The 27,241-nt window shown below is 30.0% G+C and overlaps 1 protein-coding gene across 1 annotated transcript; it reads right to left on the bottom strand.

The window, feature by feature from the left end:
- Positions 1 to 9,393: 9,393 nt before the first annotated feature.
- LOC103829630 (cytochrome P450 734A1) lies at positions 9,394 to 19,046 on the bottom strand. Its single transcript, XM_009105307.3, has 5 exons — positions 12,568 to 19,046; positions 11,634 to 11,854; positions 11,310 to 11,554; positions 10,831 to 11,203; positions 9,394 to 10,162 (listed from the first exon to the last, which is right to left on the bottom strand). The coding sequence occupies exons 1-5, from the start codon at positions 12,851 to 12,853 to the stop codon at positions 9,719 to 9,721; spliced, it is 1,569 nt and encodes a 522-aa protein (XP_009103555.1). The 5' UTR covers positions 12,854 to 19,046; the 3' UTR covers positions 9,394 to 9,718.
- Positions 19,047 to 27,241: the final 8,195 nt, after the last annotated feature.

The raw sequence follows: 27,241 nt of genomic DNA, 5'->3' as shown, positions 1-27,241 counted from the left end.
AAAATTTTATGACGAATAAAGATGATTCAGTAATCTTTATATTTTGAAGCTATAATTTATTTTCAATAATATATTTTGGTATTTATTATTTTGTTAATAAAGTTTTACAGTATTATAAAAATGTGAAAATTGTAGGCGATTTTGGTGTGAACTTTATGTGTTAGCTTAGAAACATATTTCCATTATTATTCTAGATTCTTAAGTTAATTATTGAACCCTTAAGAAGGACTTGTTGGAATAGCTAAAGCAAATCAGAAATTTTCTAAAAAAATTTTAAGCCATTCCATAATTTAAAATGCATCGATTAATATTGCTCTAACCTAAATTGATTTTTACACAAAGTTATTTGGTTAATACTATGTGGTACAACACTATAAATAAGCAATGGACAAATCTCACTGTATATTGATAGATTCGAAATAGCAATCAAAAAGAAATTGTAATGCAATTTACTGAACGTAATCAAAAGCCATAAACATGTCTTCATATTTTTACAATCTTTCAGACTTAATTTGGTCTGGGAACTGTACTACAGTACTACTAATGAAACAGAACGCAACATATTATCATATATAGGAAGAAGTGAAGATCTCGTAATGCTTTAATCATTCTCAACAGCTTAAATACTGTAACTATAAAACTATAAGAGAGACTACAAAATTGTGATTCAGTTGGGAAGTGATGTTTGCTTCTCTTAACCCCAAGTATGGATCCACCTCCAGAAGCTGTCCCCTCTCAGGCTGTAGAGATTTATTGTTTAAAACAAATTCCCTATTGTTTCTTGTCGGCTGCAGTTTTTGACTATAGTGGGTATTCTCACTTCTATGTTCTCCAAGCATCAGGATCAGAGAAGTTCATTCCATAAGCCCATGCGTATGCTGTCGGATTTAAATTCTCTTAATCAAAGAATGCGAGAAGTACATGTACTGAGCATACCAATGGAACGAACCGGCATAAGTCTCTACAACCCCGTTCACTTTCCTGTCCATATCAATCTCCCAATGCCCCGCTAAATCCTTCTGCACAACAACATCATCGTCCAAGAAAATTTTCCTATGCAGCTTCAGGTACATATCAGGTAAATAGAACGTCAAGTGCTTCAGGTACATATCAGGTAAATGGAACGTCAAGAAATAATTTCTGAAGATTTGGAGACTCCAGTGGCTTCACATAGGCACACACGAAGAGTTCAAAAACATATAGTCCTCCAAAGCTTACACTTCTACATGAGATCCATTTTAATCCTTCAGCTTCAACATAACCTGCATCGCCCCAAGATTAGTGACAACTTGGAATACATGTTTCCATGGCTTGCATTCTTCATAGCAGATTTCACCACCACTGACGCTGCAATCACATTTTCAGGAAAGATGGCGTAATTGAAAGATTCTGATCCTCAAGTTCCAGTGGTCTAGCTCATTCCCTCATCGCAATGCAACCCCTTTGGTCGAATTCACCGCAATAAATCGAGAACGTGCCTTGCTTCTTAGCAATAGGTTAAATGTTCAGTAACCGTGTAAAAAAGTGTCTTCAGCTTATATATCTTCAGATGATTATCAAACGATGTTTGGCTTCAGCGATCACTTGCCAAGTCATTTTGATATGTTCTATGATACCATAACGCATCCATGTTGTTGATATCGCTATTACTACCCCCTCCCTCATGTCCTCTCTTTCTAAATCTGTTCATATTCCGAATACGTTAGCTCTGTGTCTCAGAGGGAAACACAATCACCAAAATAATCTCAATATCGGAAACAGTTTTAATAGGTATCACTACGACAGCAACAAAACAACTCGAACATATATATTTTTTTTCATTTTTACTATAATGTTATAAGTCCATACACTGAAAAACTCACTGAAAGTGGCAGGATCAGGTCATAATTTTAGAAGTTGTCTTTGAGAGAGCTTTTAGTAAACAGCCGTAAACCTTCCACTTGCCCTTTAGAAGTTTTAACCAACAGTGGATCTGTTAATAATCTACGAAAGATTCTATTAACTGAAATAAAGTCATTGTCATCTAAATGACTTAAACCTGGAAACTTTGTCATCTATTCAACATGCCCAACAGAGAAAGAAACACATTTTTTTAAAAGCAAACATTTTCAGAGAAAATAAATTGCAAGAGATACGTACCAGTGGAGGAAGAGAATCCAAGACGAACTTCCAAGCAGCGTTATTGAATCTTACGGGATGACAAATTAATACACATTGACCGAAACCCTAGACACGATGAGTAACAAAACATGTCGAGGAACTGAAAGCTCTATATAAAGGAGTGAAGAATATAATTGATTAATCAAAGTGGTCGCGTAACGGCGAATTACAGAGAGCCGAAACGGTGACGACAAAGTGGAAGAGTCGGAGACGATCAACTAACAAAGGATAAAAGATGGACTGATATGGGTCATTTAAAATATATTGACAGCCCACAAAAATGGCCCGAATTTAAACTGTGTAATGCGAAACCGATTTGATGTGGCACACCAAAGCTTTATTATTGGATGATTTTTTTAAGTGACGTGGACAACCTAAACATTGAGCATATTCTCCTTTTAGTATAGGTTAGATACTATATTTTTTTCAGATTGTGTTGATAATTAGTAATTTCGTCAATTAATATTACAATATTATGACTATTTTATTATCCACTTTGATGTTTTTTTTTATTTCATTGGAATAAACTATTAATTTATATCATTATATGTATAACAATTCACAACCTTTATTTTATACTATTATGGCTTAGATCAAACTTTCAAGTGCTTATCAAAACAACCAATTAGAATCAAAGAACGATAGAGCTCTATGGGACTCTCTCCGACATTGTACCTCTAGTTTCTATTTTCGGTTTTTGTCATTTTAGCTTCATTCTCATACTTTAAAATGGGCCATCTGATAACATTGCAAAGGTATGTCTTACCAATAGTACATTTGGACCTTAAATCAACTTTATCCTCTAATTAATATAACTAGTGGTTTTTCCGGGCTACGCCCGGGTTTTTTCTATAATTTTTTTTTATTTAATCTATTATACTACTATATGAATATATATAATGCATATCTATCCATTTTTACAAAATATAATTTATAAAATGAATTTAAAATTATTAGAGTGCAAATGCTAATAATATTGAAAATAGATATTATATGACTAAATAACTATATGTTGCTGATTTATTGTTCTTATAAGTTCTATTAATGCTTTAAATGTAATTTTCAATTAATTTTTTCTTATTTTGATATTTTTTATTGTTTACAATTACTTTTTTCAATAAAATTAAATATTTTTATTGGTTCGATAAAGTAAACTTTGAACTTTGTTAATTTATGGTGCTTCATTCTCTAAACGAAATAAGATGTAAATATATATATATATTGTATTTTTACTTGTCGTCACTTTTTTGTTGTGAAAATAAAAAAATGATTTAGTAGATACTAAAATTAAATCACTGAAATTAATGTGTGATTTTTCAATTTTTTATTTTCAGTGAAAGAATATAATTTATTTGAAAATGTATATTTTTATTTTTAAAAGTGTAATTTTTTTTGAGCTTTTCTATATTTTGTTCTTTTAAAGATTTTCTATATTTTGCTTTTTTGAGCTTTTCTTCATCATGATTTTAATTATAAAGTACTAATTCGATTATTCGTAAAGCATTGTTTCACATAGGCAAATATTAGACAAACAATATCATCATAAATAGGCTTGTCTCTAGTGTTACGTTCTTCGTAAACAAACCAAATCAACATGTCAAGACTCAAGAGTTGAGTTGCTCTTCTTTTATAAAATATGCTACGCTCTTTATATATACTCTTTTCTTTATCTCATAGCGATCCTTCAAATTTCATATTAAGATTATACCATGATGTCTCATAATTCCCTACAAAATGGTAATAAAGACTGGATCAGAGATACATTTGTATAATTTGTGTGCCTAAAAGAAAATATTAACTACACACCAACAAAAAGGTGCCTTAGGGTGATTTAATAAGCTGATATTTGTATCCACTATATTTAGATTTCATTTTTTTATATCTTTAGGTGAAGAAATTGCCACAAAGCATGGGATCTTAATGCGTATGGAGCATCCATTTCATTTAATATATGTAAATACCTTAATAGTTACTCAAATTCAGGATTGCATGACATGCAGTGCATGTTAGTAATAAAACAATCCTGCATTCACCAAAGATAATTTTTATTGCAACGAAAACTAATAAATTCTGCACAATGTGGTAAAACGAACTTCGTCACGAAATAAATCTTAAAATTTGAATAGGAAAACAATGATACCTTCTCACCAGTTTTCTCGTGACGCGCTTTTGGAATCGCCTTCCTCTCCATCTCTCTTGTCCCGCATAAGTTAAAGATAAAGAAGAAGCGCAGAATCTTGAAACTACTAATACATATAGGGACTACACATACATGTAAAGAAAATAATATAAGTTTTGGTAAGTTTCTCACGTAGGTGTTATGTGTATGATAGGTGAGACTACGACTTACAGTATCTTTGGTGGTAGTCATCGTAGAAGAACTTTTTTCTTGGCCTCCATAGTAAATGGAAGAGCTTAACTTGCATGGTGGTTCTGCTTCTTCATTATGGCAACTGTTTTTCTCCTTTTTGTGCGCAATAAGTCTTGTCTAAACGTGGGACACATAAGGAAAAAGTATTTTCCTTACCTCCAACTACTTTGGGGTTGATGCTAGTGAACAAAACAGCTGGCTCAGAGCCGTAGCTTTCAAATTAGTTATGAAATGCGCAAGATAAGCCGTCAAACAGACAAACACACACATTTACATCCATGTAAGGTGCAATAGCAGCGTCAAAGGTGCAATAGCAGCGTCATGGAACCCGATTTTCTAAGTTCCCGAATGTTAAGAGTAGAAATGAGATGTACGTGCTAAACTTCTCTGATGTTGCAGGCTCGGATGAAGATGGTAAGGCAAAGACAACCCCAAACAGCTTCAGGTCAGAAAGATTTGTTACTACTGAAACTGCTCCATCGCCAGATATCATCAAGTCAATCTGCATCAAGAAATCAAGTTGTGTAACGCTAAACCTCTAACAATAAAGATTGCAGCGGAATCAGCTATATCCAGCAAGCACGAAGATCAGATACATACTTCATTGCCAATCCCCTCTTTGCCATATTTTTCACCAAGAGCTACCCTCACTTCCTCACTTGAAGCTTGACAACGATCTTACTTTGGGATTAACACATTTCCTCATGAGTACCACCCAAAAATTTGGGATTTGAGGTGCAAAAACGAAAGGAATCCACAAAAAAAATTCTAACAACCAGAGTTGCAATCTAACTATTCCACAAAGATCACACCTTGCGATGGGCTCAATCTGATGCATCAACTTGCGGTCCATGAACGTCGGACCTGAAGGAGAATTCGCCGAAACATAGGCTTTGGTGATCGTCCCGAATCATGCATGATCTACCGCCTAAAAAGGCCAGTATATTGCATATGAAAAGAATTTCCATGACGGTGACCTCACCCCCACGATCCAAATCACGATGGAAAAATCTAGTTAAATGGAACACGGTTAAGGATCTGGAAGCCGTGGTCATGCTGGCGGAGAAGCAAATGTGTCTTGGTTGTAGGGGAGCCGAATCAGTGATGGAGGAGGCGTCGCCAGTGAACTCGGGGAATGTGGATATATAGGCGTTTAATATTACCGTCCAGGTTGGTATCCAAAATATGATCAGAATTTCGATTGGCATCTTCGGAAGTTAGAGTCATGGAGGAGAAGGAATCGAGAGTTTGGTGTCATCTCTACTATCGCGGTAGTGAGAGAGAAAATCAGGGTTGGGATATGAGCCAAACATATAAACGGTAGTAGGGCTCGAGTTTGGTGAGGGGGAGGAGGATACGTGTTATGGCTTATGGGAGAAGGAAGCGTTTGAGAGACTGAAAAAGAAGATGAAACGTGAAAAGCTAAAATTCATAGAAAAAAATAGAAAAGTAAATTCTAAAATGATGTGGCACTAAAATGTATTTTGATTGGTGGATTATTTATTCTGATGTGGACACCTTAGGTGTTGAGATTATTCTACTTTTAGTATTGTGATGTTTGAACAAAAAAAAAAAGGAAAATTGCACCCCATACACTAAACTTTTACCCTAATTAACTAAATACCCTAAATCCCACAATGTTATACCTTTCTCCATAGACACAAACTAGTCACATCATAAATATTTTTATTTTTTTAGGGTTTTAAACCAATTCACCCAAAAAAAAATATATAGCAATTCATTTTGATTTGTATTTTACAAAGGCTCACAATCGATCTATGATTGTTTTATATATTTGTCTAAACTTTTGTACATAAACGATTAATTGATGCCTGTAATGGTATAAACATACATATTTTTGGATTATCACTCGTAGTATATTTTTGAATTATTTAATTTGTATATTTATTTAAAACAAACCTTAAGAAATACATAGTACGTTATAGTATATAAGTCCATTTAATTAGGTGAACTATAATATATTAGTTTTGAAAAGCTATGATGCAAAGGTTTTAAGCACTATATTTTTGCAATCTCTTTTCTTTTGGGTAAAATGTTAAATTTCTTTATTCTAAGATTTTATATTTTTGACTGAACAATCTAAAAACAAGAAGTAAAGATGCAAAACATTAAATTAAACAGAGCATCTATATGACAGAAAAGCTTAATCAAAAGAAGAACAAGACCGAAAAGCAACAAGATATTAGTTGAACATTGACGGACCATAGAGAGAGGATCTATGAGAGGACTGAGCTCCCAGCCACGAGCAATCAGAGTGAAAGGTGCCCTCAACCTTGAATCAACAACGCCTATAGCTTCCAAGAACCCACTCATCAAAGCCCACACGTAGAATCACATCTCGAAACCGCAAATCAACCCAACATCACCTCACCGGCAGCATGAGAAAGCGTCCACAACTGGAAATACCGTCGTTCAAGAAGGGAAACAAAAGATTGTTGTCTCCGTTTCACCAAACCCAAGACCGTTACACCCATTTAACCCACAGTCCGTATGGAACAATGGGTCAGGCTGGGCACATCTCCTCCGGAGCGACGACCGTTAAGAGACACTTGAAGAACGAAATTCAAACTAACATCTAATCACTTGCAGCGGACCTTGACTGTTTTCAAAAGGTCTAACCACCGCACAATTGACGAGATGACAAATAAACGGCGACTAAAAGTACCACACCTTCAAACCCACTCATATTTTGGGGAAAGCCAAGAATCCCACTGCGCCAAGAAGGAGCTCAACACAACAGAGAAGACAAATCGCCACAAGCCACCACTACCACCAGGTTAAACAACGATGACCAACCCATATAATCTAAATAATATTACACTTATTGATTCTTGGTAACTAATTGTGCAAATTATAAAAAGAGTAATATTGTTTGATCAATTCTTTTTTATATTTATTAAATATACAAACTAATGAACGATTTTTTTAATAGAAATTGATATAATTATTTTATCTTCTTACATAAAGAATTATATGTGTATATAAGTATATGATAACTATTAGTGTCTTCTAAAGTCCATACATTTTTTATAAATCATTTTAAAGATTTTTTTAAATACATTTCTATTAGCTGACGAAAAATACATATTATTATTTAACATGGCTTACGACATCTTTTATCAACAACAAAAAATTATATACATAAGAGCTTATAAATCCTTTATAAAAGAAAAATGAAAACTTGAAGAACAATGAAATATTTGCAATAAAAATGTTATATATTTAACTGAAAATATTTAAAGTAATGTGATAATTAAGCATCAGTATAAATGTGTGATTATTGCAATGGACATCAAATAATATATGTGTGTGCATGTGTGTGTGTTAGTCGTTCAATATACAAGTTATGAAATTTGACGGATTATATTGAACTGAACGTGAGAACTTTGCAATTATTAAATGTTTAGCATCTAAGTCAAAGAGACCATAGTATAGTAAATATGGTAACAAATTGACTGAATAAGTGTTCTAAGATGGATTTTATAGTTCATTGGTTGTATGGGTTGTGTTACTATTTAAAGAAAGATAGAGATATTTAGCAACAAATATGTAAGAAAATTGAAAGACATTAGCAATGCATGTTAAATGTGATAAAAAGAAAGAAATAAAAATGAAAGACTAATAGAATAACAGACTGAAGAAGATGACAAATACAAAAAGATGTCTAATATGTATTGGATAAACTAATGTGATAATTGCATACGTAATTCCACCAGTTTTTGTTATTAATTATTAAATATTATATCAGTTACATTGCATCAAACTTATAAAACAATTTGCACTGAAAATTACTTTATATCTAAGTTAAATGAGGTGGTAAATAGAATATTGTGATTACTATAAAGTGAATTAAAATATATTATTATTTTTTCATTGATCATGAGTTTGTTAATCATTTGATCAAAACTATATAGTAATTTTAAATAAATATTTTAGAGATTTAATGTTATTGAACTATCACCAAATTTCACACTTTTAAAAATATAATATTGAGATATTTGATTTTGAACTAGTGAGAGTTAAATATAACATTTTATCGTGATGGTTTGCAAAGTTGCACCAGAGGTGCCCGCCCCTGGGTTCGAGTCTTGGCCACTGTGGAATTTACATATAGGCTTCAGCATTCGAGACCGAAGACCGTTACATGGTGAGCCACATGGTGACGCCCTGGTAACGTCTATGCTCACTTCTGTCTCTAGTCTGGATCATCTTGGTGGGGTCAGAATACTCGGTTAGCAAAAAAAAAAGTTACACCAGAAAAAATAGTTCTAGCAAACACATCACAAATATTGAGATGATTAGGATCAAATATTTGAGAAAAATTAAATATTTTGTAAACCCAAGGAAATTTAAGATTTGATCATATTTTTGAAAATATCTTTTAAATTAATAATTATTTAAAATGATATTTAAAAAAATTATGCCTATATTTTGATTTATTATTTAAAGAAACATATATAAAATTTAAGTTTTGATTTTTAAATAATGTTTTAATTGTTTCTCATTTCAAACATTTTGATCTTCTTTTAAAGGGTGAAACAAAAAGAATAAATATTTTAAAATTTTAAAATATCATCATAATAGATGAAATTTTATATTAACTGTTTTTAACAAGAAATTATCTTTCAGTTACCACCAAATTCTATTTGATATATTTATTGAAAAAAAAATCCCTAATTTCCAATAAGCTAGATTTTTTGAAGAATCATTTAAATGATTAATATAATAAACTTAAATTTGAAATATTGTTTGTAAATGGTAAATACAATTAGAGGATTTGAGAAATAAATGAAATACTCTCAACATCTTAATCAATCAATAAGCCCCATAATTCCGGAGAAAACTGAATTCGAGTTAATTTATTAAATAGAGACACAAAGAGGATGTGGGGTAACCCCATACATATAAAATAGTAACGGAGGCAATTTTTTATTTAATATTTGTTAGCGCTCTTAGTCCTAGATAGCAAAAATCAAAAGCATAATTTAAAACCAGAAGAAGGTTGATAAAACAATTAAAAAATTAAAAATATATGGTTTCTGAAGTTAAAACTATATATTTATGAAGGTTAAAACAACGACAAAGGAGAATGTCAGTTTTGAGAGCTTCAGAACATCGTTTATTCCAAGCTTAAAACTCCAGAACGAGCTTCGGACTGTTGATCTCTTAGCGATCCTCGCAACTGTTCAACTTCCGAAAAGTGATCGGTGCACCGTGCTGAGGATAGAGCAACATGAGGACGGTGGGTGCGTGTTGGTAAGTAGGAGCCAAGTGAAAAGTGAAGCGTTGGATCATTATAGCAAGGGTCAATTTGGCTTGAAGAATGGCAAGATTCTGACCGATGCAGGTACGGGCTCCAAGACCAAATGGTATGAACCCAACAGGGTGTTTCGCAGCACGAGGCACTCCGTTTGCGAATCGATCTGGATTGAATTCGTTTACGTCGTTACCCCATATTGCTTGATCGTGATGGACAGCTATGATTGGGATCAGAAGCTCCGTGCCACATGGGATTTTGTACCCTCCTAGCTCAACATCCGATTTTGCGCGCCTGATTGTCGCTACAATTGGTGGATACAGCCTTAGGGACTCGTTCAGAATCATGCCCAGCTGCAAATTTGTAAAAGAGATTAAGAAAAAAAAACAAAACACATCCAGATTTGTATCTTCTTTATATATTTAACATTTTGGTCTTTGATCGAGATAAAACGAGTGTGGTTATCTTCGGTCAAAGAGAAAACTATTTTATCATTTCAAACACACATACATAAAACAAAATATATGTCTTCATAAAGATATAGTTTAATGTTTTGATATTCAATTTTAATAAACAAAAGTTCAGTTGTTTTGTCATGAACATTATTATTGCATATACATATTCTTTTTTTTTTTGTTATTTGAGTTAATATTTACACTTTTGGCAGAACGAGATTTTTCAAGATTAAAAAAAATTAAGATTGTATATCAATTTATATTAAACGAGATTTAGAGTTATAACCATGATTTGGAAAAGTAAAATAAAGGTTGTATAATACTATTTGGAGATATAAGAAAAAACTATTTTTTCTTGACATGTGGAGAATTTAATGCAACAAAGGCGACATAAAGTCTATGATTAACGGTAGCGGAACTTTGTCATTACCAGTTCTCTTTCTATAGGTGATTGGTTTATTACTTTGTGAAATTTAAAGGGGATTTTTGAAAAAAAAGGAAATTGAGGATAATATTTCAGAAATTGAAATAATAAAAAGCAAAAGACAAAAAAGAGAGAAACGCACCGTTTTGAGCTTAACGACATGGTCTTTAGTGGGGACATCACGTGAGCCGCAGACCCTGAGGACCTCATCACGTGCTTTGGCCTGCCACTCCGGGTGCATGGCTAGCAAGATGGTCGTCCACGTCAGCAGATTGGATGTTGTCTGTTTTCCGGCGAAAAAGAAGCTTTTACACTCCTCCACAATGTCCTGCACCGTTACATTTTTCGCCTGAATCATTAAAGCCAACAAATCCTTCGCCGCCGCTGCTGCCGGCTCCGGCTCTAGCTCCTTACTTTCTTCGCTCTTTCTCCGCCACTCTATTAGCTTCAACAAAGACTTCCTTATCTCCTTGTCTAACTTCCAAGATTTCAAATTTCCTTTCGTCGGAAAGAAACTGAGGAAATAATAAATTGGTATATCTTCTTGGTTAAATACTTAAACTGGTAGCTTTTTGAATATCCTTTTTTTTTTAATGAAATGAATATCCAAAATTACTTTACCTGTAACCAGGGATGAAGACCTTCTGGAAAGCTTCGGCGCAAAGAATCATTTGTTGAGCTTGTAGTCTAAAAATCGCTCGGCCATCTTCGTAGCTACTTCCAAAAGCTGTTCTGCTTATAACATCTTCGGTCAAATTTTGATACCACTCATACACGTCGACCTCAACTTCGCCAGTTTCTGATAGCTTCTCCGACCATTTCTCCACCATCTCCGTCACACTTTTCAACACCACCGGTATAAGCAACTGCCAACAGTAACACAAACAAAAGATGAGTAAAAAAAAGAAACAGAAAAACAAATTAAAATGGTTAAAATTCAGTTACTTTGAGATTCTCCATATGAAATGTGGGGCTAATGATTTTGCGATGATGAGCCCATTTTTCTCCTTTGAGGCTAAGAAGTCCATCGCCTTCAAGCTGTTTAACCAAAGGGTGAGCTTCGTTCTTCTCATAGAACTCGGACTTTGAAAATATTTCTCGGATCAGATCCGGATCCGCCACCGTTAACCGGGAAGTTGGCCCGAACCATACCAAAAACGTAGCACCTATAAATAATATTTAAACCCCACATAATTTTTTTTTTTGAAAAATAAAGGGTTAAACCCGGGTCTATTAAAGACACAGACCTAACCCCCGGGTGGAGGTACAGCCCACATAATTAAACATGACAAAAGAAGCTGTAAACATGAACAGATCTTGAAGTGGGAAACTTGACAAAAACAGGGTATTGTGTTAATGCCAAGTGCTTCTTTCAAATGTTACTAAATTTCTGCAAATTTAATTCACTACTGCACAGAAACCGAAATTTCTATAGTATTTTTTTTTATCTGAAGACTAGAGAAAGAAGACAAGAGTTAACAGAGGGGAAAATGATGACTAAGCCTGTGAGGAAATAGTGGGGAAGAACAGAGCCTCTTTTTTTCACATCAAAGTACTGACATCATTATTTGATCATGACAAAACATAATACATCAAAATAAAATTTTTATTTATTTATTTACTTGGTTAATAAAACAAAATCTTTTGTATTGCTTGACTTGAAAACTCACTGCCTATCATTTCAACTAACAGATGAAAGAACGAACCATAAATCCCAGAAATGCGGAAGAAAACCCAAGAAACAAATTCTCCAAATAAAAGAGAAAGAGACGAAATGAGTCTTGTAGTGAAAAAGTCTTAATAGTGAATTTTAAAACTTAGAAGCAGAGTAAAAAAAGAACTATCTGAATCTGAAAAAAAGAAAGAAGGAAGAACGAACCATAGATTTTCCTCCAGTGATGGTAGAAAGAGAGAACTCTTGGAAGGATATTGTGAGAGAAAGGCATAGGATGAGAAGAAGCTTTAAGCATCATGCCAACAAGTTCTTTAACGTTACCGATGAAGAAATGATAGGGAGGACCTCGAATTCCCTGTTTTGAGAAGTGTTCTTCGATCTTTCTGGGTCTCCACCAAAGCAGAGACATGCCTTTCACAATTACAAGACTAAGGATTACAGACAAAAGGAGAACCTTTGGAATCAACCAGTTGCTACTTTCGTCCTCCATTGTCGGAAAGAAAAATAAAAAAGAGAAAGAGATAAAAAGAAGAAAATAGAAGAGAAACACAAACACACAAAAAGAAGAGCTTAAAGTTTGCGTCTTTGGTCTCGTTTTTCGTTATACAGAGTGCCGGAGAAAGAGGGAATGAGGTGTTAAAAAGGCGATTTTTTGCTCTCCTTTAAATCTTTGATTTCACTATTTATTTTTCTTTTTTTTTGCTTTTTGTTTCTTTGCGAGTTTGGCTTCTTCTTATCTTGTTTCTTTTTGGACTACTTTGCTTGCTGGGCTATTTGAGCTTTTGAGAGAGAGAGAGAGAAAGAGGCAAGGCCAACGGCGTAGGGGCCGCCATTGGAGGACAGGGAAGGGTCAACGAATGGAGGTTTTTTGTATATATTAAAAATAATAATGCAAATCTGTTTCTTCTTTCATATGATTGTGATACAAGTCTTTTTAATTTTTTCGTCTGATAAAAATTGTCTCTAGCGATTTCTTTATTTATTTTACTTCTGTTCGAATTCCACATCATTTTCTGGTAATATTGTAATGATTTATAGTTTTTGTCCTTTACTCCGATGTTGGTGCAACTGCTGATATTAAATGTCTACGACCATGATGTATATCTTGAGTTTATTTTTTACAACGTAACGTATATCAAATTTAGATATTTGCAAAACGATTCTCTTAAAATAATCATATAACATATGGAAACAAAAAATTGTGAAGTAACGCTTTTATTAGTGAATAATTTAGGTTCCCCTCACAAAAATAATTAGTATAGCACATACAAAATTGAAAGTCTAAAATGTAACGCACGTTCAAAACTGATTATAGACTTCCGTGTTACCACCATTGGTTTTCTTCTGTAAACTTTTTTTTTTGAAATTTTCTTCTGTAAAATTTTAGTTAAACATTTGGCCGGTTTCCCAAAACAACTAAGAAAGTATTTACGTACTCTAACTTTATTTAGTAAATTAAAAAACTACTCAGAACTTTCTAGTTTTGTTAATTGTTTCCATATTCAATTTTTTTTTAAATCATTGTATATAAAGTAAAAATTCAATATAATAATAATAATCTTAGGACACAGAACTTTATTAATGTATTATTTTAAAATATATTTGTAAAGTATTTTTCTATTTCGAATAAACAAAATAATTTTATAGTCTTTTTTTGTCATCAACGTACAAATACTCAACTAAGACTCTACAAACTAAACTAGTAATCTCATAGTCCTATATATTAACTAAAATTTATACATTTGGTTTTCATCTCTTTTTATTATACTATTCCATATTTCTAATGTATCAAAAATGCTTATAAAAAATATAGCCACATTAGTTTCAAAAAAATATAGATACATGTAATTCATACTTCGCCAAAATAATACTATCAAAGTATTAAATAAAAAAATAGAGGTAGATTATGTTGTGAATAAAAATACACAATGCAATATTTTATTTATTTATATAAAATTATTATAAATCTAATATATATTAATTATAAATTTTAGTAGGATTATTTATTTATTTAAGATTTTTATTATTTTATTAAATTGTATAATATTTTGACATATCTAACTTGAAATAGAAGAATATATTTGTTTATCATGTTTTGATTATTAATTTATAGAAATTATACTGTATACTCTCGTTAAACAAAATATTTTGGATAAAACTGCAAATATGAAAATGTAGCAAAAATATGACATTTCATTATTCTACTAAAATGGACGTTCCCAAAAAGTTGCAAATATTAGATAATAAATGAAAAAAAACTAACAAGTTATTCAATAAGATGATTCACCCCCACGAGAGAATCATAAAAGATAACCAAATAAATGTCTACATAGTATAGTGATTAAACATGCAACAAACATTAATACTCCATATGTTCCTATAAGTAAGATTTTTTAGGGTTTTCACGTTTATATAATAAATGTTTATAATTTAATTTATAATTTTTTTTTCAATACACTTTCCAATAACTATCCACCAATAAAATTTAACCTGTTCAAATATTCACAATTAATGTTTCTCAAAAATATATAAAGTACCTTAGAAATATAGAAAATCTATATTTGTGGAACAAGAATAAACTCTAGAAAATCTTATTTTCGGGAACGGAGAGAGTATATACTAAAGCTTGATTCACACACTTGCACGAATATTCATTGAGAAAACAACCATAAAAATCTTGAACCTTCAAAATAAAACTATAAAGCCTTAAACTCATGTTTGAACTAAAAAACATTCCAACTTTCAAATATTAGTCATTTTAACTTTCATTTTTTTGTTGAATAGACTATTTTAGAAACTTGAAAAGTCAACTGTTAAATCCATAAACGTTTGTTAACTAGGTAAACGACGTCGTTTTAAAAATTAATTAAACATCAGTGAAATGATGTCATTTTACATCTATAAACAATTAAATCATCTCCTCTTTCGCGAAACATAATTTTTCTAATTTTCTAATTTCTTAATCTTCCAATCTTTAAAACCTAGAGCCATTGATAATGCAAATGATGGCTAGAACGATGAGGTTACTTTGGGGTTGTCATAGTGAGAAACCTTAAGTGGAAAGTGTTAGGGAAGCTACGATTGAGCAACAGAATCAAGTCGGTGAAGAAGGTGATAATGAAGATGATAGTTAGACTAATGAGAATGATAATGAAGCTGAGAAAAATGGTATTGGTGTCGAAGAATAATTTTTATGTAGTATTTAAACGACGTCATTTAGCAAGTTAACAGACGTTACGGTTTAACAGTTGACCTTTTGAGTTTCTAAAATAGTTGAGTCAACAAAAAATAAGAGTTAAAATAATCAACATTTAAAATTTGGGATATTTCTTTAGCTCAAACACGAATTGAAGGTTTTTTGGCTTTAATTTGAAAATTCGGAGTTTTATTGGCAGTTTTCTCTATATTAATTTTTATGTTTTGTGAATAATATTTATTTTGTATAGATGGTAATATATATTTTAAAAACTTACCCGTGCTAAATACTATTTTTAAAATATATCTAAATTAAGCATAGTAATTTTATAGTTCATATTGAGTAATTTTATTTTATCTTTTGAACTGTCAAGTATATCGTCCATCTTTTTAAAATATGACATGTGCATATCCATAGGTACATTTTTATGTTTGTATGGATCAATATATTTAACATATACAAAATGTTTTATATATATATTGTTTAATTTTTGGTGATATATATTTCGTACTCTTTGACATTTATCATATTAGATTTGCAATGAGGTATTATTTATATAAAAATATAAGTAAAAAATATATTTTCATATTAATTTATATTTTATGTATATATAATATAAATGATTATTATTATGCTGCTTTTATTAGTAATAAATATAACTACATAGCTTAAAAAAATATTGTGTTCTTAATTTAGTAAATGAATATCTAAATCCATTTAGGTAGATTTTTCTGGTTATTTAACGTTTATATAAATTAACTAGTTATTTTATATTTAACACTATATTATTTTATCATATTTATTAATTAATTATATATTAGTTAATGAGAACACCCATCCGCATTAATTAGCTATTTTAAGTTTAGTATAACAAAAATTCATTTGTCCGTCTTAATTGTTTTAGTCATGTTTATTAATTAACTGTTTTACATTTGCGTTTTAACATTATTTAAGAATATTCACCGTGAAAGTCACTATTTACGGGTACTTAAGTTTCAAACTATCAATTTTAAGAAACACATATTTTCTTAAATAAAAAAATAGAGAAAATATACATTTCACTGTTCATTTCGTATATATAATGAAATTTAGTTTTTATAACATAAGAAAGCTGTGGTTGAGATTCCACCACAATGAAAATATATTTATAAAAAACAAAATCGTAATCTGCAGAACTATATGCATAAAATTATGTATTTTTGTTCGTATACTTAAATCAACTATTTTCTTTGTTTTAATATGTTGTGTATCAAAGGTATTTGAGTGGTGATATAAATAGACTTAAATCATGTATATCACTACCTTATTAATATAAAACGTAATAGCAATAAATAACATTTTTTTCAAAAAGACATTCATAAATATCCTCGTAATAATGGGTTCTTATTATATTTCATGGCATCGATTAGATATAGTTGATTAGTCTTTGAATGCAACAAGTTTTATTAGTTTTAACATTAATTAGGTAGTAATCTGCGTCGCACGTAGTGAAACAATTAATTAAATTATTTTTTACGTTATAATAAGAGATTTGTCATATAGTTCAGATATTTGTTTGGATTGAGATGATCTATTCAGATTTCAAATTTAAATATGATTCAAATATTTACAAATTTCGATTTGAATTTGGTTCAAATCATTGCATGTTTGGTTTAGGTTCGAGTTCGGATATATATTTTAATTATGTAATGTTTTAACACTAATTCAAATATACTTAATCCTCAAAATCCAAAAATAAAAATACTATAAAAGATAATTTTTTTGAGTAATGTAATATACATAAAAATAGTTCAATTTAAATATTTAGATGGAGAAAAATAATATATTTTTAGTATTTTGAACATATTTTGTTATTTGATATATTTTCATATTAATGAATATCTATTAGATATAAAATTTTAAATAACTAATATATTTAAGTATATAATTGTGTTTTAGATATTTTTGGTATCCAAAATATTTCAGTTTCGATCAGATTCGGGTCTGGTTATCCGAATATTAAAAATTTTAGATCCATTTGAGTACTTGTTAGTTTAGTTTGTGTTTAGTATTACTTTCAAATCAAGTTCTGTTCGGTTTTTCGGATCTAAATATTTTACCAAGACTTACTTTCTTCTACTAATATAAATAAAAATAAGTAAATGTAAAACTAATATGTTGGGCTTATTTTACATACATAATTATTGAATCATACTTTAAAAATATCAATAAAAATGGTTGAGTATCGTGTCATTGAGAATGTTACAAATTGACGTAATATATAACCAATAACATGTACTTTCTTATAGAAAATTCTTGGTAAATATAATAAAAATACGATACAATCGAATGAAATAGGTTAGAGTTGCGTCGAAAATTTCAACAATGATATTATTATATTCTTGCCCGAAGAGAATTTCAATTCACTAATACAAATGTTAAAAATACGAAAACTGAAAATGAGTTGATTAAAAAAAATAGTGTGTGAATATATTAAAGAGTCTGCAATAAAGTTAAAAAAATTAGTGTGTGAACACGTTAATTGCTAAATGATTGTGAAGCTAACACATAAACATTCTAAAGTTAAAATGTTTGTGAAACTGACACGTGTCAATCTGTTTGTGAACACATTTATTGCAAATGTACGTGTAGTAGTATATAAGGGATTAGATTGAAATCAATTTATGTATGTTTTATAATTGTTTTAATTGACAAAATAATAAATGCTTAAAATTAGGATTATGCAGATTTTCAGTGACATTAGAATGTAATTAAAAGACTATTTTAAGAATAAGTTCATATTTGTACTTTAATTTTAATTCTTTATATATTATTTGAGAAGCATTACAACATTTTAACTATAACATGTGTCATCATTATAATGATTCTCAAAGTCTCTAGAAAAAATATGTTGGTTCATCTAATCATATATTATATTTCTCATTAAACTAATCATAAAATTAATTAAAAGTCTACTATTACTACTTTTTTCTTTCTTTCCTTAAATAAAAGATAGGAAATTACCTAATATGACTAATATATATATGATAATTAATGATTAAGATTTGATAATAATTTGTGCATCCTCCCTCATTTTTGTTTAATTCTATATTATTAAAATAAATTAAAAAATTAAATTAACCATTAATTAAAATTATATTTTTCGCATATGTTATATTTTAAATTTTTTAAAAAGACTATAAATTATTAAAATTGTTCAATGTCTCATGTTAAAAAATGTATGATCAATGATTTAACATTTTTACTACAACAAAATACACATGATCTTATAACCACATGAGTAAAAAGTCCCATTTAATGTATATTTAAAATAATATATATATATATATATATTAAACTATATACCATATAAAATACATAAATATTTTAATTCAAAATGTGCAATGAGTTTCAAAAACATTTATAAATTTTAAACTTATTAGAAGTCCCACATTGAAAATTTTGTTATCAATATTTTTAAAAAATGGTATCAAAAGATACAAATGATTATAAAATCATATGATCATGAAGTCTCATTTAATAGACATCATTATTAAAATATATTATATATATATATATATATATATCTATGTTAATATCATTTAATTTAATTATATACAAAATAGATAAATAAACAAGTGTGATTTATGTGTTTGCACCAATTTATTTATATACTTAATAGTAAATAATTTCTTTTATTCATTATATATTCATTATTTTTATTACATAATATGTAAAAGAATGTAAATAAGTAATAATATATAAAGTAATCCGTATATACAATGTTCATCCGCACAAAGCACGAATAAGTGGTTATTCTTCGGTATATATATATTTATTAACTATTATTAAAATGCAAAAAATGTATTGTAGAACACTTAATATTTATAATCAGTAAGTACAATTGTTTACATAAATTTATCCCGCAGAGGGTGCGGATTATCACTTAGTATGATAGATATTCACAAGTTCACAAAAACCTAATGAACAAGTTGAAACTCGCAAAAACCTCCTCACATTTATAAATCCAGTGATTCGCCAGCCATAATAAGATAGGGCAATCAGTCATGTATTGGCTACACTTCGATAGCATCTGGTCCAATGAATGAACTTTGCCGATGGTAGTTGATATATCTTTGGTCGATGGACTGCTAGCGCCAACAAGAACGAGATGGTGGAATACAAGGTCACACAAAGTTGCTGTATAAAAATTTGATGTTCTCTATAATGGCTACTTCCAGATATTACATAACAAACTAAGCCAAGTCAATTGTTAGATATGACACACTAACAATCAAAGGTTGCTTTCAAAAACACATAAGATTTTACACTTGGTTTACTAGAAAATAATCAAAATTGTTCATGTAGAATTGGCATAGGCCTTTTCATAGAAGATAATATATATATGACAGTCAAAACTTTTGAAACTTGCGAAAAGAGTAAAGGATTATTGCTTTCAAAAACACATAAATATTTTACACTTGGTTTACTAGAAAATAATCAAAATTGTTCATGTAGAATTGGCATAGGCCTTTTCATAGAAGATAATATATATAGTCAAAACTTTTGAAACTTGGGAAAAGAGTACAGGATTATTGAAGTGCTTCCTCAAATACTCATGTGCGGCTTTTACTTAGACGGTGCACCGTATCTTGCACAAAGGCCACCAAGATGTCTTGACACTTCTTAGGTTTAGATCTGATCATTGGTCCATCAGGAATTACCGAGGCCTCATCTAAAACATGCTTGGTCATCTTTGGCCACCCTGACATTTGGTCGCATCCGGATTGGTCACGAAATGGGAGTTCATGAACCAACTTACTTTACACTCATTTCTTTTCAATTATGGCTCAACTGAAGTCTTTATATTGACCACTTGGTCGAGTAAAGTGGCCTTCATTTTTCGAAGTGAGCTCCAGATCTTCAAGTTCCACTCCAAGCTTCTTTGAATGCCATCTTTGAAACTTATCAACAGCCACAAATATCAAATCATTCTCTTTTCCTAGTTTTAGGAAAACATAACTTAAAATCCATTGAGATATCAGTCCATGGTCCACTAGGTATTAGCAAAAGAATGTACTTTCCTAGGGGTTGTGCTATGACCTTCATTGTTTTGAAACCGGTGCATCGGCCACAAATTCTTTCCACACCCCTTTACATAGCAGCTAAAAGAAATGTTCCATCAAAGCATCGAAGGTCTTCGCCATACCAAAATGACCCATAAGTTCTCTTCCGAGAGCGTCCCTAGCATACAGTTCTCTCAAAGAGCAGTTAAGAACACACAAGGGATTCTCAAAGAAGAGATAACCATCAATCATATATAATTTTCCACTAGCAAACTTCTAACAAGCTTGGTAACTTTCTTTAAAGTCAGGATCATGCTCATATTATGTTTTGATCTATTCAAACCATAACAACTTAACATCCAATGTAGTGAGAAGGAAATACCTTATGGAGAGTGCATTTGCCACAACATTTACCTTACCTTGTTTGAAGCGTATGACATAAGGAAATGTCCATATACATTCAAACCACACAGCATGCCTTTTGTTCACCTCTTTTTTGGCCCTTGAGATGTTTGGGAGACTTGTGCTCCATATGAATAATGAACTTCTTTGGCCATTTCATGTTTGCAAGGTCCGTATGAATAATGAACTTCTTAGGGCATTCCACCGAGATATCTGTCACGTCAGCTAAGACCATCGCCATAAAAAAAATCCATAGATCGCACACCAAACTTAATTAGCTTGTTGCTTCCACTGTTAGCTAGATGAGCTTCCAACTTAAAACCAATTGGTGATAAGTGGAGTGGTCCATCTATCTTATATATTACTTAGTATTCCTTCCAACTATTGATGTGGGAGACTTAGTCTCTAATACGTCCCCTCGAGATGATGGCTCTCTGAGCGTCAATCTCAAAATGTTTAGGCAAAGATCAAGGACCAACTTTGGGCCGGGTCGATGTGGGATCGGGTTGGACCATTTGGATTGGGCTCTGATATCATGTTAAGCTAGATGGGTTTCCAACTTAAAACCAATTAGTGATAAGTGGAGTGGCCCATCTATCTTATATATTGCTTAGGATCTCTTCCAACTACCGATATGAGAGACTTAGTCTCTAATATCCATTACGAAAAAGAAAAACGGACCGGAAGCCAAGGGAAAGAGAGAACAGAGAGGACGCTCTACGCCACACTAACCACCACCAAAGTACAACATGGCAAAAACTTGGTGAGAACGAGAAAAGAAACAAGAAAGCGTGGATTTTAGAAACGGGTTTGCCGGTTTGGCGGTGTGTGGATTGGTCGAGACCGCACCCCACGACCAACTCGCATCCACCGCCTCCAGCACCACCTCGACGCTCCACCTGCCACCCCCGAAACAGGAAATGGTGAGAGGGATGAAACCAGAGGTTCCAGAGCCAAGGAGATCCCCGACTCCACGTCGTGCCCTCGAGCCGGAAATACTCCACTGCTACACCACTCAGCCAGAGAAACCTTCACCCACCATGGATCTACGGACAGAAACAGAGGAAGGCTTGAGTACAGGGATCCAGACTCAGTCCTCAGAGATCTAGACCACATAGCCCGAAAACCCTAAGATCTACATGCCGCCGACCACCACAACAACATAGACGACTTAGATCTATACCACTGGAAACCAAAAGAGAGGGGAGATGCCATGTAAGAAGCTTAAGGGTAACATACAAGCAGAAAAGAAAAAAAGAAAGAAAATGGGGCATTTTCACGGCGTTGGAGAAGAAACCGGCCATCGGAAAAACAAAATAAAAATCGCCGTTTGTGTCTTTAATAGAGAGAAAGTGTTTCAGTGGAGAATCCCTATACTGAGAGATTCCAAATTAAGGTATCTAGGTTGCCAAGCAGCTATTAAAAACATTATAATGTACATACCAATTTATCCTCAAGAATATATTCTTGGTCATTAGACCATCTCCAATGTATTTTAATATTTCTACTTCTAAACTAGAGAAATTCTATAAAGTTTCAATGTATTAAACTAGGGAAATTGCCACAAATACCACATTCATAGTATCACTTTTCATGTTTACACTAACCACTTTTACCCTCACTTTTAATGAAGGGTAAATACAATTATACCCTTAGGGTTAACTAATCTAGACTTAGGATTAAGAGTTGAGGGGTGGGTAGGATTTTTGGAATGTGAAATTTATGATTCTAATAAATATATAAATACTTTTTTTTGACAACTTATATAAATACTTAAAAAATATATAAAAATTTTTTAAAAATAGTTTCAAACATAAGTTTCGTTTTTCAAACAGAAATCTAAAAATAAAAAATTCGAAATAAAAAATTCAAAAAAAAAATTTTTTTATAAAAAAAGTTCGAATTTGAAAAATTATAATTCGAAAAATAAAAAAAAATTCATTTTTTTATTTACTTTTTTTTTTAAATTTTTAAATTTTAAATTTTAATTATTTTTTATTATTTTTTATTTTTTATTTAAATAATGATTTATTATATATATATATAAATAACAAGGACATAAGAGTCTTTTGCCACTTAATGAAGAATATATTTTTGAAAATGTCTCATTAGTGGTGGTAAAAATGAAAAGTGGTACCATAAAAGTGGCAAATATGTAATTTTCCCTCCTTTGTTTCAATGTATTTTTTTAATATCAATTTCTAATTATAAAAATTAGAGAATTGTTATTTATTCCTCTATACATAGAGGAAAAAATAGTAATCTCTATTGTAGAAGAAAAATTAGAGGTAGACTTCTAAATGTTATTATACAGGTGAAAAGAGAAATGAAGACTTTTTAATCTCTTCCGCCGTAACTTCTCTAATGTGCTTAGCGTGGTTTCTTAAATTATATGAATTTTCTACGTACATCGAATAAATCTCTACTAAATCTCAACTAGATTTTGATCCGCGCAACCGCGCGGATGTTTATGTACATAGATATTTTTTCGATCATTAGTGATATATACTTTTAACGTTAATCATATACTTAAATGTTTATATAACTATTTCAAATAAAATAATTTGATAATTTATATGTTATAATTAATCGATTGTTTAAAACCGTCAGATATATTTGTCACTTCTTATTATATATTTATCTTATTGTATTTGAATTTAGTTATTAAAAAAAATAATTTATTCATGAGAAAACATATTTGAATTTATTTTGTATTCAATTTATGCTAAACTCTGACCCGCTCCTTAAAGCTGGATTTCCTTTTACCAATATCTTTCATGCTTCTTCGTTTTAGAGAATATATTATTGTATAGACAAAAGTCTAAAATATGTTAATTTTTAGATATGTATTATATAGTTTGCTAATTGTAAGTTGTTCTGTCATCGTATTATATTTTTAACATAAATAGTTTATATTTATGAAAATACAATTTATAAACTTATCAATTTAATATATTTTTATCATATTTAGTTCAATATAATAATTATATTATAACATGATGATTATGATTATAAAGTAGATAAAAATAGGATTTAATTTTAATTTTTTTATTTTATAAACGATAACTTAATATATATCAATGCATAATAATAGTTCATTATTAATTACAAAATTAGTGAAAGTATTTACTTAAACTTCTTGAAAATTAAGATATTGTTAAAATATTTTTTGACAGATTTATTATAATTTAAAAATGTAATATTAGATATATTTATATTTAAAATGAAAATATATCATTATTAAAATAATTATAAATATTTTATACATGTACTATATAGTTTGCTAATATTAAGCCGTCTTACAAAATATTATATTTTGTTTTTGAAGATAAATATTTTATACATATGAAAATAAAAAATATATATATATATATATATCAATTTAATACAAATTTATGATATTTGTCTCAGTATAATAATTTTCTTTTAATATGATTGATTATGATTATATAACAGATAAAAATAGGATATAATTTTTATTTTTTATTTTGTAAAAGATAACTGAATATATTAATGTTTAATAATGTTTAAAATTTAATTTCTAAATTAGTTAAAATATTTAAATATAAATTTTGAAAATTAAGATCTTGTTAAAATCAAAAGATATTATGATTAAAGTAGTTCATAGATTCTATATATTATTAGTCTTATTAAAATATATATGATAAAAGTATTTAAATGATAGTTCAAATTAAAAAAAATTACACATAAAATAAGTCATGACTTCTATTTTAAGAGATAAGATACGGAGTATTGATTGGAAATGAGCTATGAAGTGACGAGAGATTGCAATTATATGGACGGTTTTGTAAACAAAGATTTAAAGGCATAATTGCATGACACATAAAAAATGATAAAAATTAAAATTTGTTAGTCCACGAAAAAGAGGCATTGAGAGAATGAAAAATAAAATAAAATATTCATTCTTAAAAAATTTCAACTACCCATGTGAGTTTTGGCTTCTGTATAATGGAATGTTTCTAACTTAATTTTATTTATATCTCTGATCCCGCCAATACAAACGAAGTTAATATATAATTTCTGATCACAAAGTAATTTCATAAGGTGGTGAACTATATGCTTTTTCTAAATTTTTAGGACCCCATTTTTATTATATGAAACCAAATAGGTAAATTAATACAGTAAGTAACGTTTTGGTAAAAGAATGAAATTACGTAGTTACTAACATTTTGGAAACACACAATTGCAATAAAAGTTGTCTGATGTTTTAGAAAATTTATCAAAAATCTACAATAATACTAAAATAACTAAAAAGTTATACATAGAAACATATATTTTTTTTAAATGATATCAATTTTATAATTAGCCATAGGTTAAAAGGCCATCCTCCAACTTTCGGCATGCAGCATTGGCTCGGCTCTCGCTCTTTTTTTTTGGACCTCTATCTTTCATAAAGAATCGCACCTAATATTTTTTTTTTTTTTTGTTTATCTTCAATTTTTGAAGATAACCAAACTGATTCTTTCGTTTTAGCAGATCTTATTTCAATTTAGTCGATTTTGTTTTTCGTTACGAACATGTAGTTTTGTTTTACTTAGAAAATAGTATCTTCTTTTGTGCTTTTCAATCTCAAGACAGAGTTATGTTTACTTAGAAAAGAGTATCTTGTTTTGTGCTTTTCAATCTCAGATCCCAGAGTTTCTTTAACGATTTCTTTCTTCACCAGTCCTTATGTTCGATCTCTTCAATCTGCCTCCTAATGTATGGATATGTTTAATCCAAAGAGACTGAAGTTCTTCCGGTTGAAAGACTGTGATAGATTTTTAAATTTTAATTCTTTTGGAATGAGAAAAGTAAGCTAGAGCTTTCTAGTTTGAAAGAGTTCAAGCAAATGTTTCATTCTGATTTTGTTGAAGTTTTAGCGGCTTAAAAGTTCATGGAGACGGTGAAGATTGATTGAGATTTTCGGCAAAATAAAAGGAAATGCTTTGAGTATAATGACATGTGGTGAAAAGGATAATAATGTTAGTGTTGATGGCGGTGAAAATCTGGGAGGCACAAGCTATTGAAAATGGAAAAGAGTCACCGGGGACAGAGGTGAAAAGTCATGGAGAGCATTTTTGCAATCATCGAGACGGTGCATGCAATATTTCTTCCTTTTGGTGCAAACCTACTATTTGATAAGTGACGCGTGTGTTATATTGTGTTTTGAGATTGGTCTATTATTATTTTGGCCGGATTAAATATAGTTTGACCATTTATGAAATTGTACGTCTGTTTACCTTATAGACTGTACAATAAAATGAGTTGACAAAAAATCTTTAGTTCTGAATACGGCACTGTATACTTTATATATACTATGTATACTTTATATATACCTTTTTTTGGGTAAAATATATATACCATATATATGTTTGTGTAAAGATAACAAACACTAAAATGCAACTATTTTCCACGTATAATATAAATCACAATCATATGCACATTTACCTCTCTTTTTTTTGTCATGAAAATAGGGACATACACTATACCCCCTCGTTGTAATGTTTCTTGAAGACATTACAGAACTAATATGAACAGAAGAAAATTAATGTTGGGGACAATCTGTCCCTTGAAAATTATATAGGAAATAGACAGTGTTGATAAAAAAAATATATAAAAAAATTATGTTTGCCAACTCATCTACTATCTACTCTATTAAAACTAAAGTACAAAACAAATATTTACATATTTTAAAATGATTTCTTACATCATCTTCATCCTTTATTTAACAACTTTATTTATCTTTTTTTCCAAATAATTCAACAGCTTTTATTACAGAAATACAAAAAATAACATATCCATTTTAAATAATTTATTATTTCTTTTACATTTTTTTCACTCTTTATAAATACCTCATTAGTTGTCTTTACCATAAGAACTCAAACATTATTTATTTTGCGTGTTAACCATAATAATTGGGGAAATTACATATTTACTACTTTCATGGTACCACTTTTCATTTTTACCACCATTAATGAGACATTTTCAAAAATATCTTCTTCATTAAGTGGTAAAAGACTCTTATGCTCATATTATTTATATATATAATAAATTATCATTTAAATAAAAAAAATACAAAAATAAAAAATATAAAAAGTAAAAAAATATATATAAAAAAATAAAAAAAATAAAAAATAAAAATAAAAACTAAAAAAATAAAAAAAAAATAAAAAAATTAAAAAAAAATAAAAAAATAAAAAAATGTTTTTATGTTTTCGAAATATACTTTTCA

The sequence above is a fragment of the Brassica rapa genome, chromosome A07 (assembly GCF_000309985.2).
Source record: "Brassica rapa cultivar Chiifu-401-42 chromosome A07, CAAS_Brap_v3.01, whole genome shotgun sequence".
Classification (NCBI taxonomy): domain Eukaryota; kingdom Viridiplantae; phylum Streptophyta; class Magnoliopsida; order Brassicales; family Brassicaceae; genus Brassica; species Brassica rapa.
Note: the sequence above shows the minus strand (reverse complement) of the source record. Positions and strands in the feature narration are given on the sequence as shown.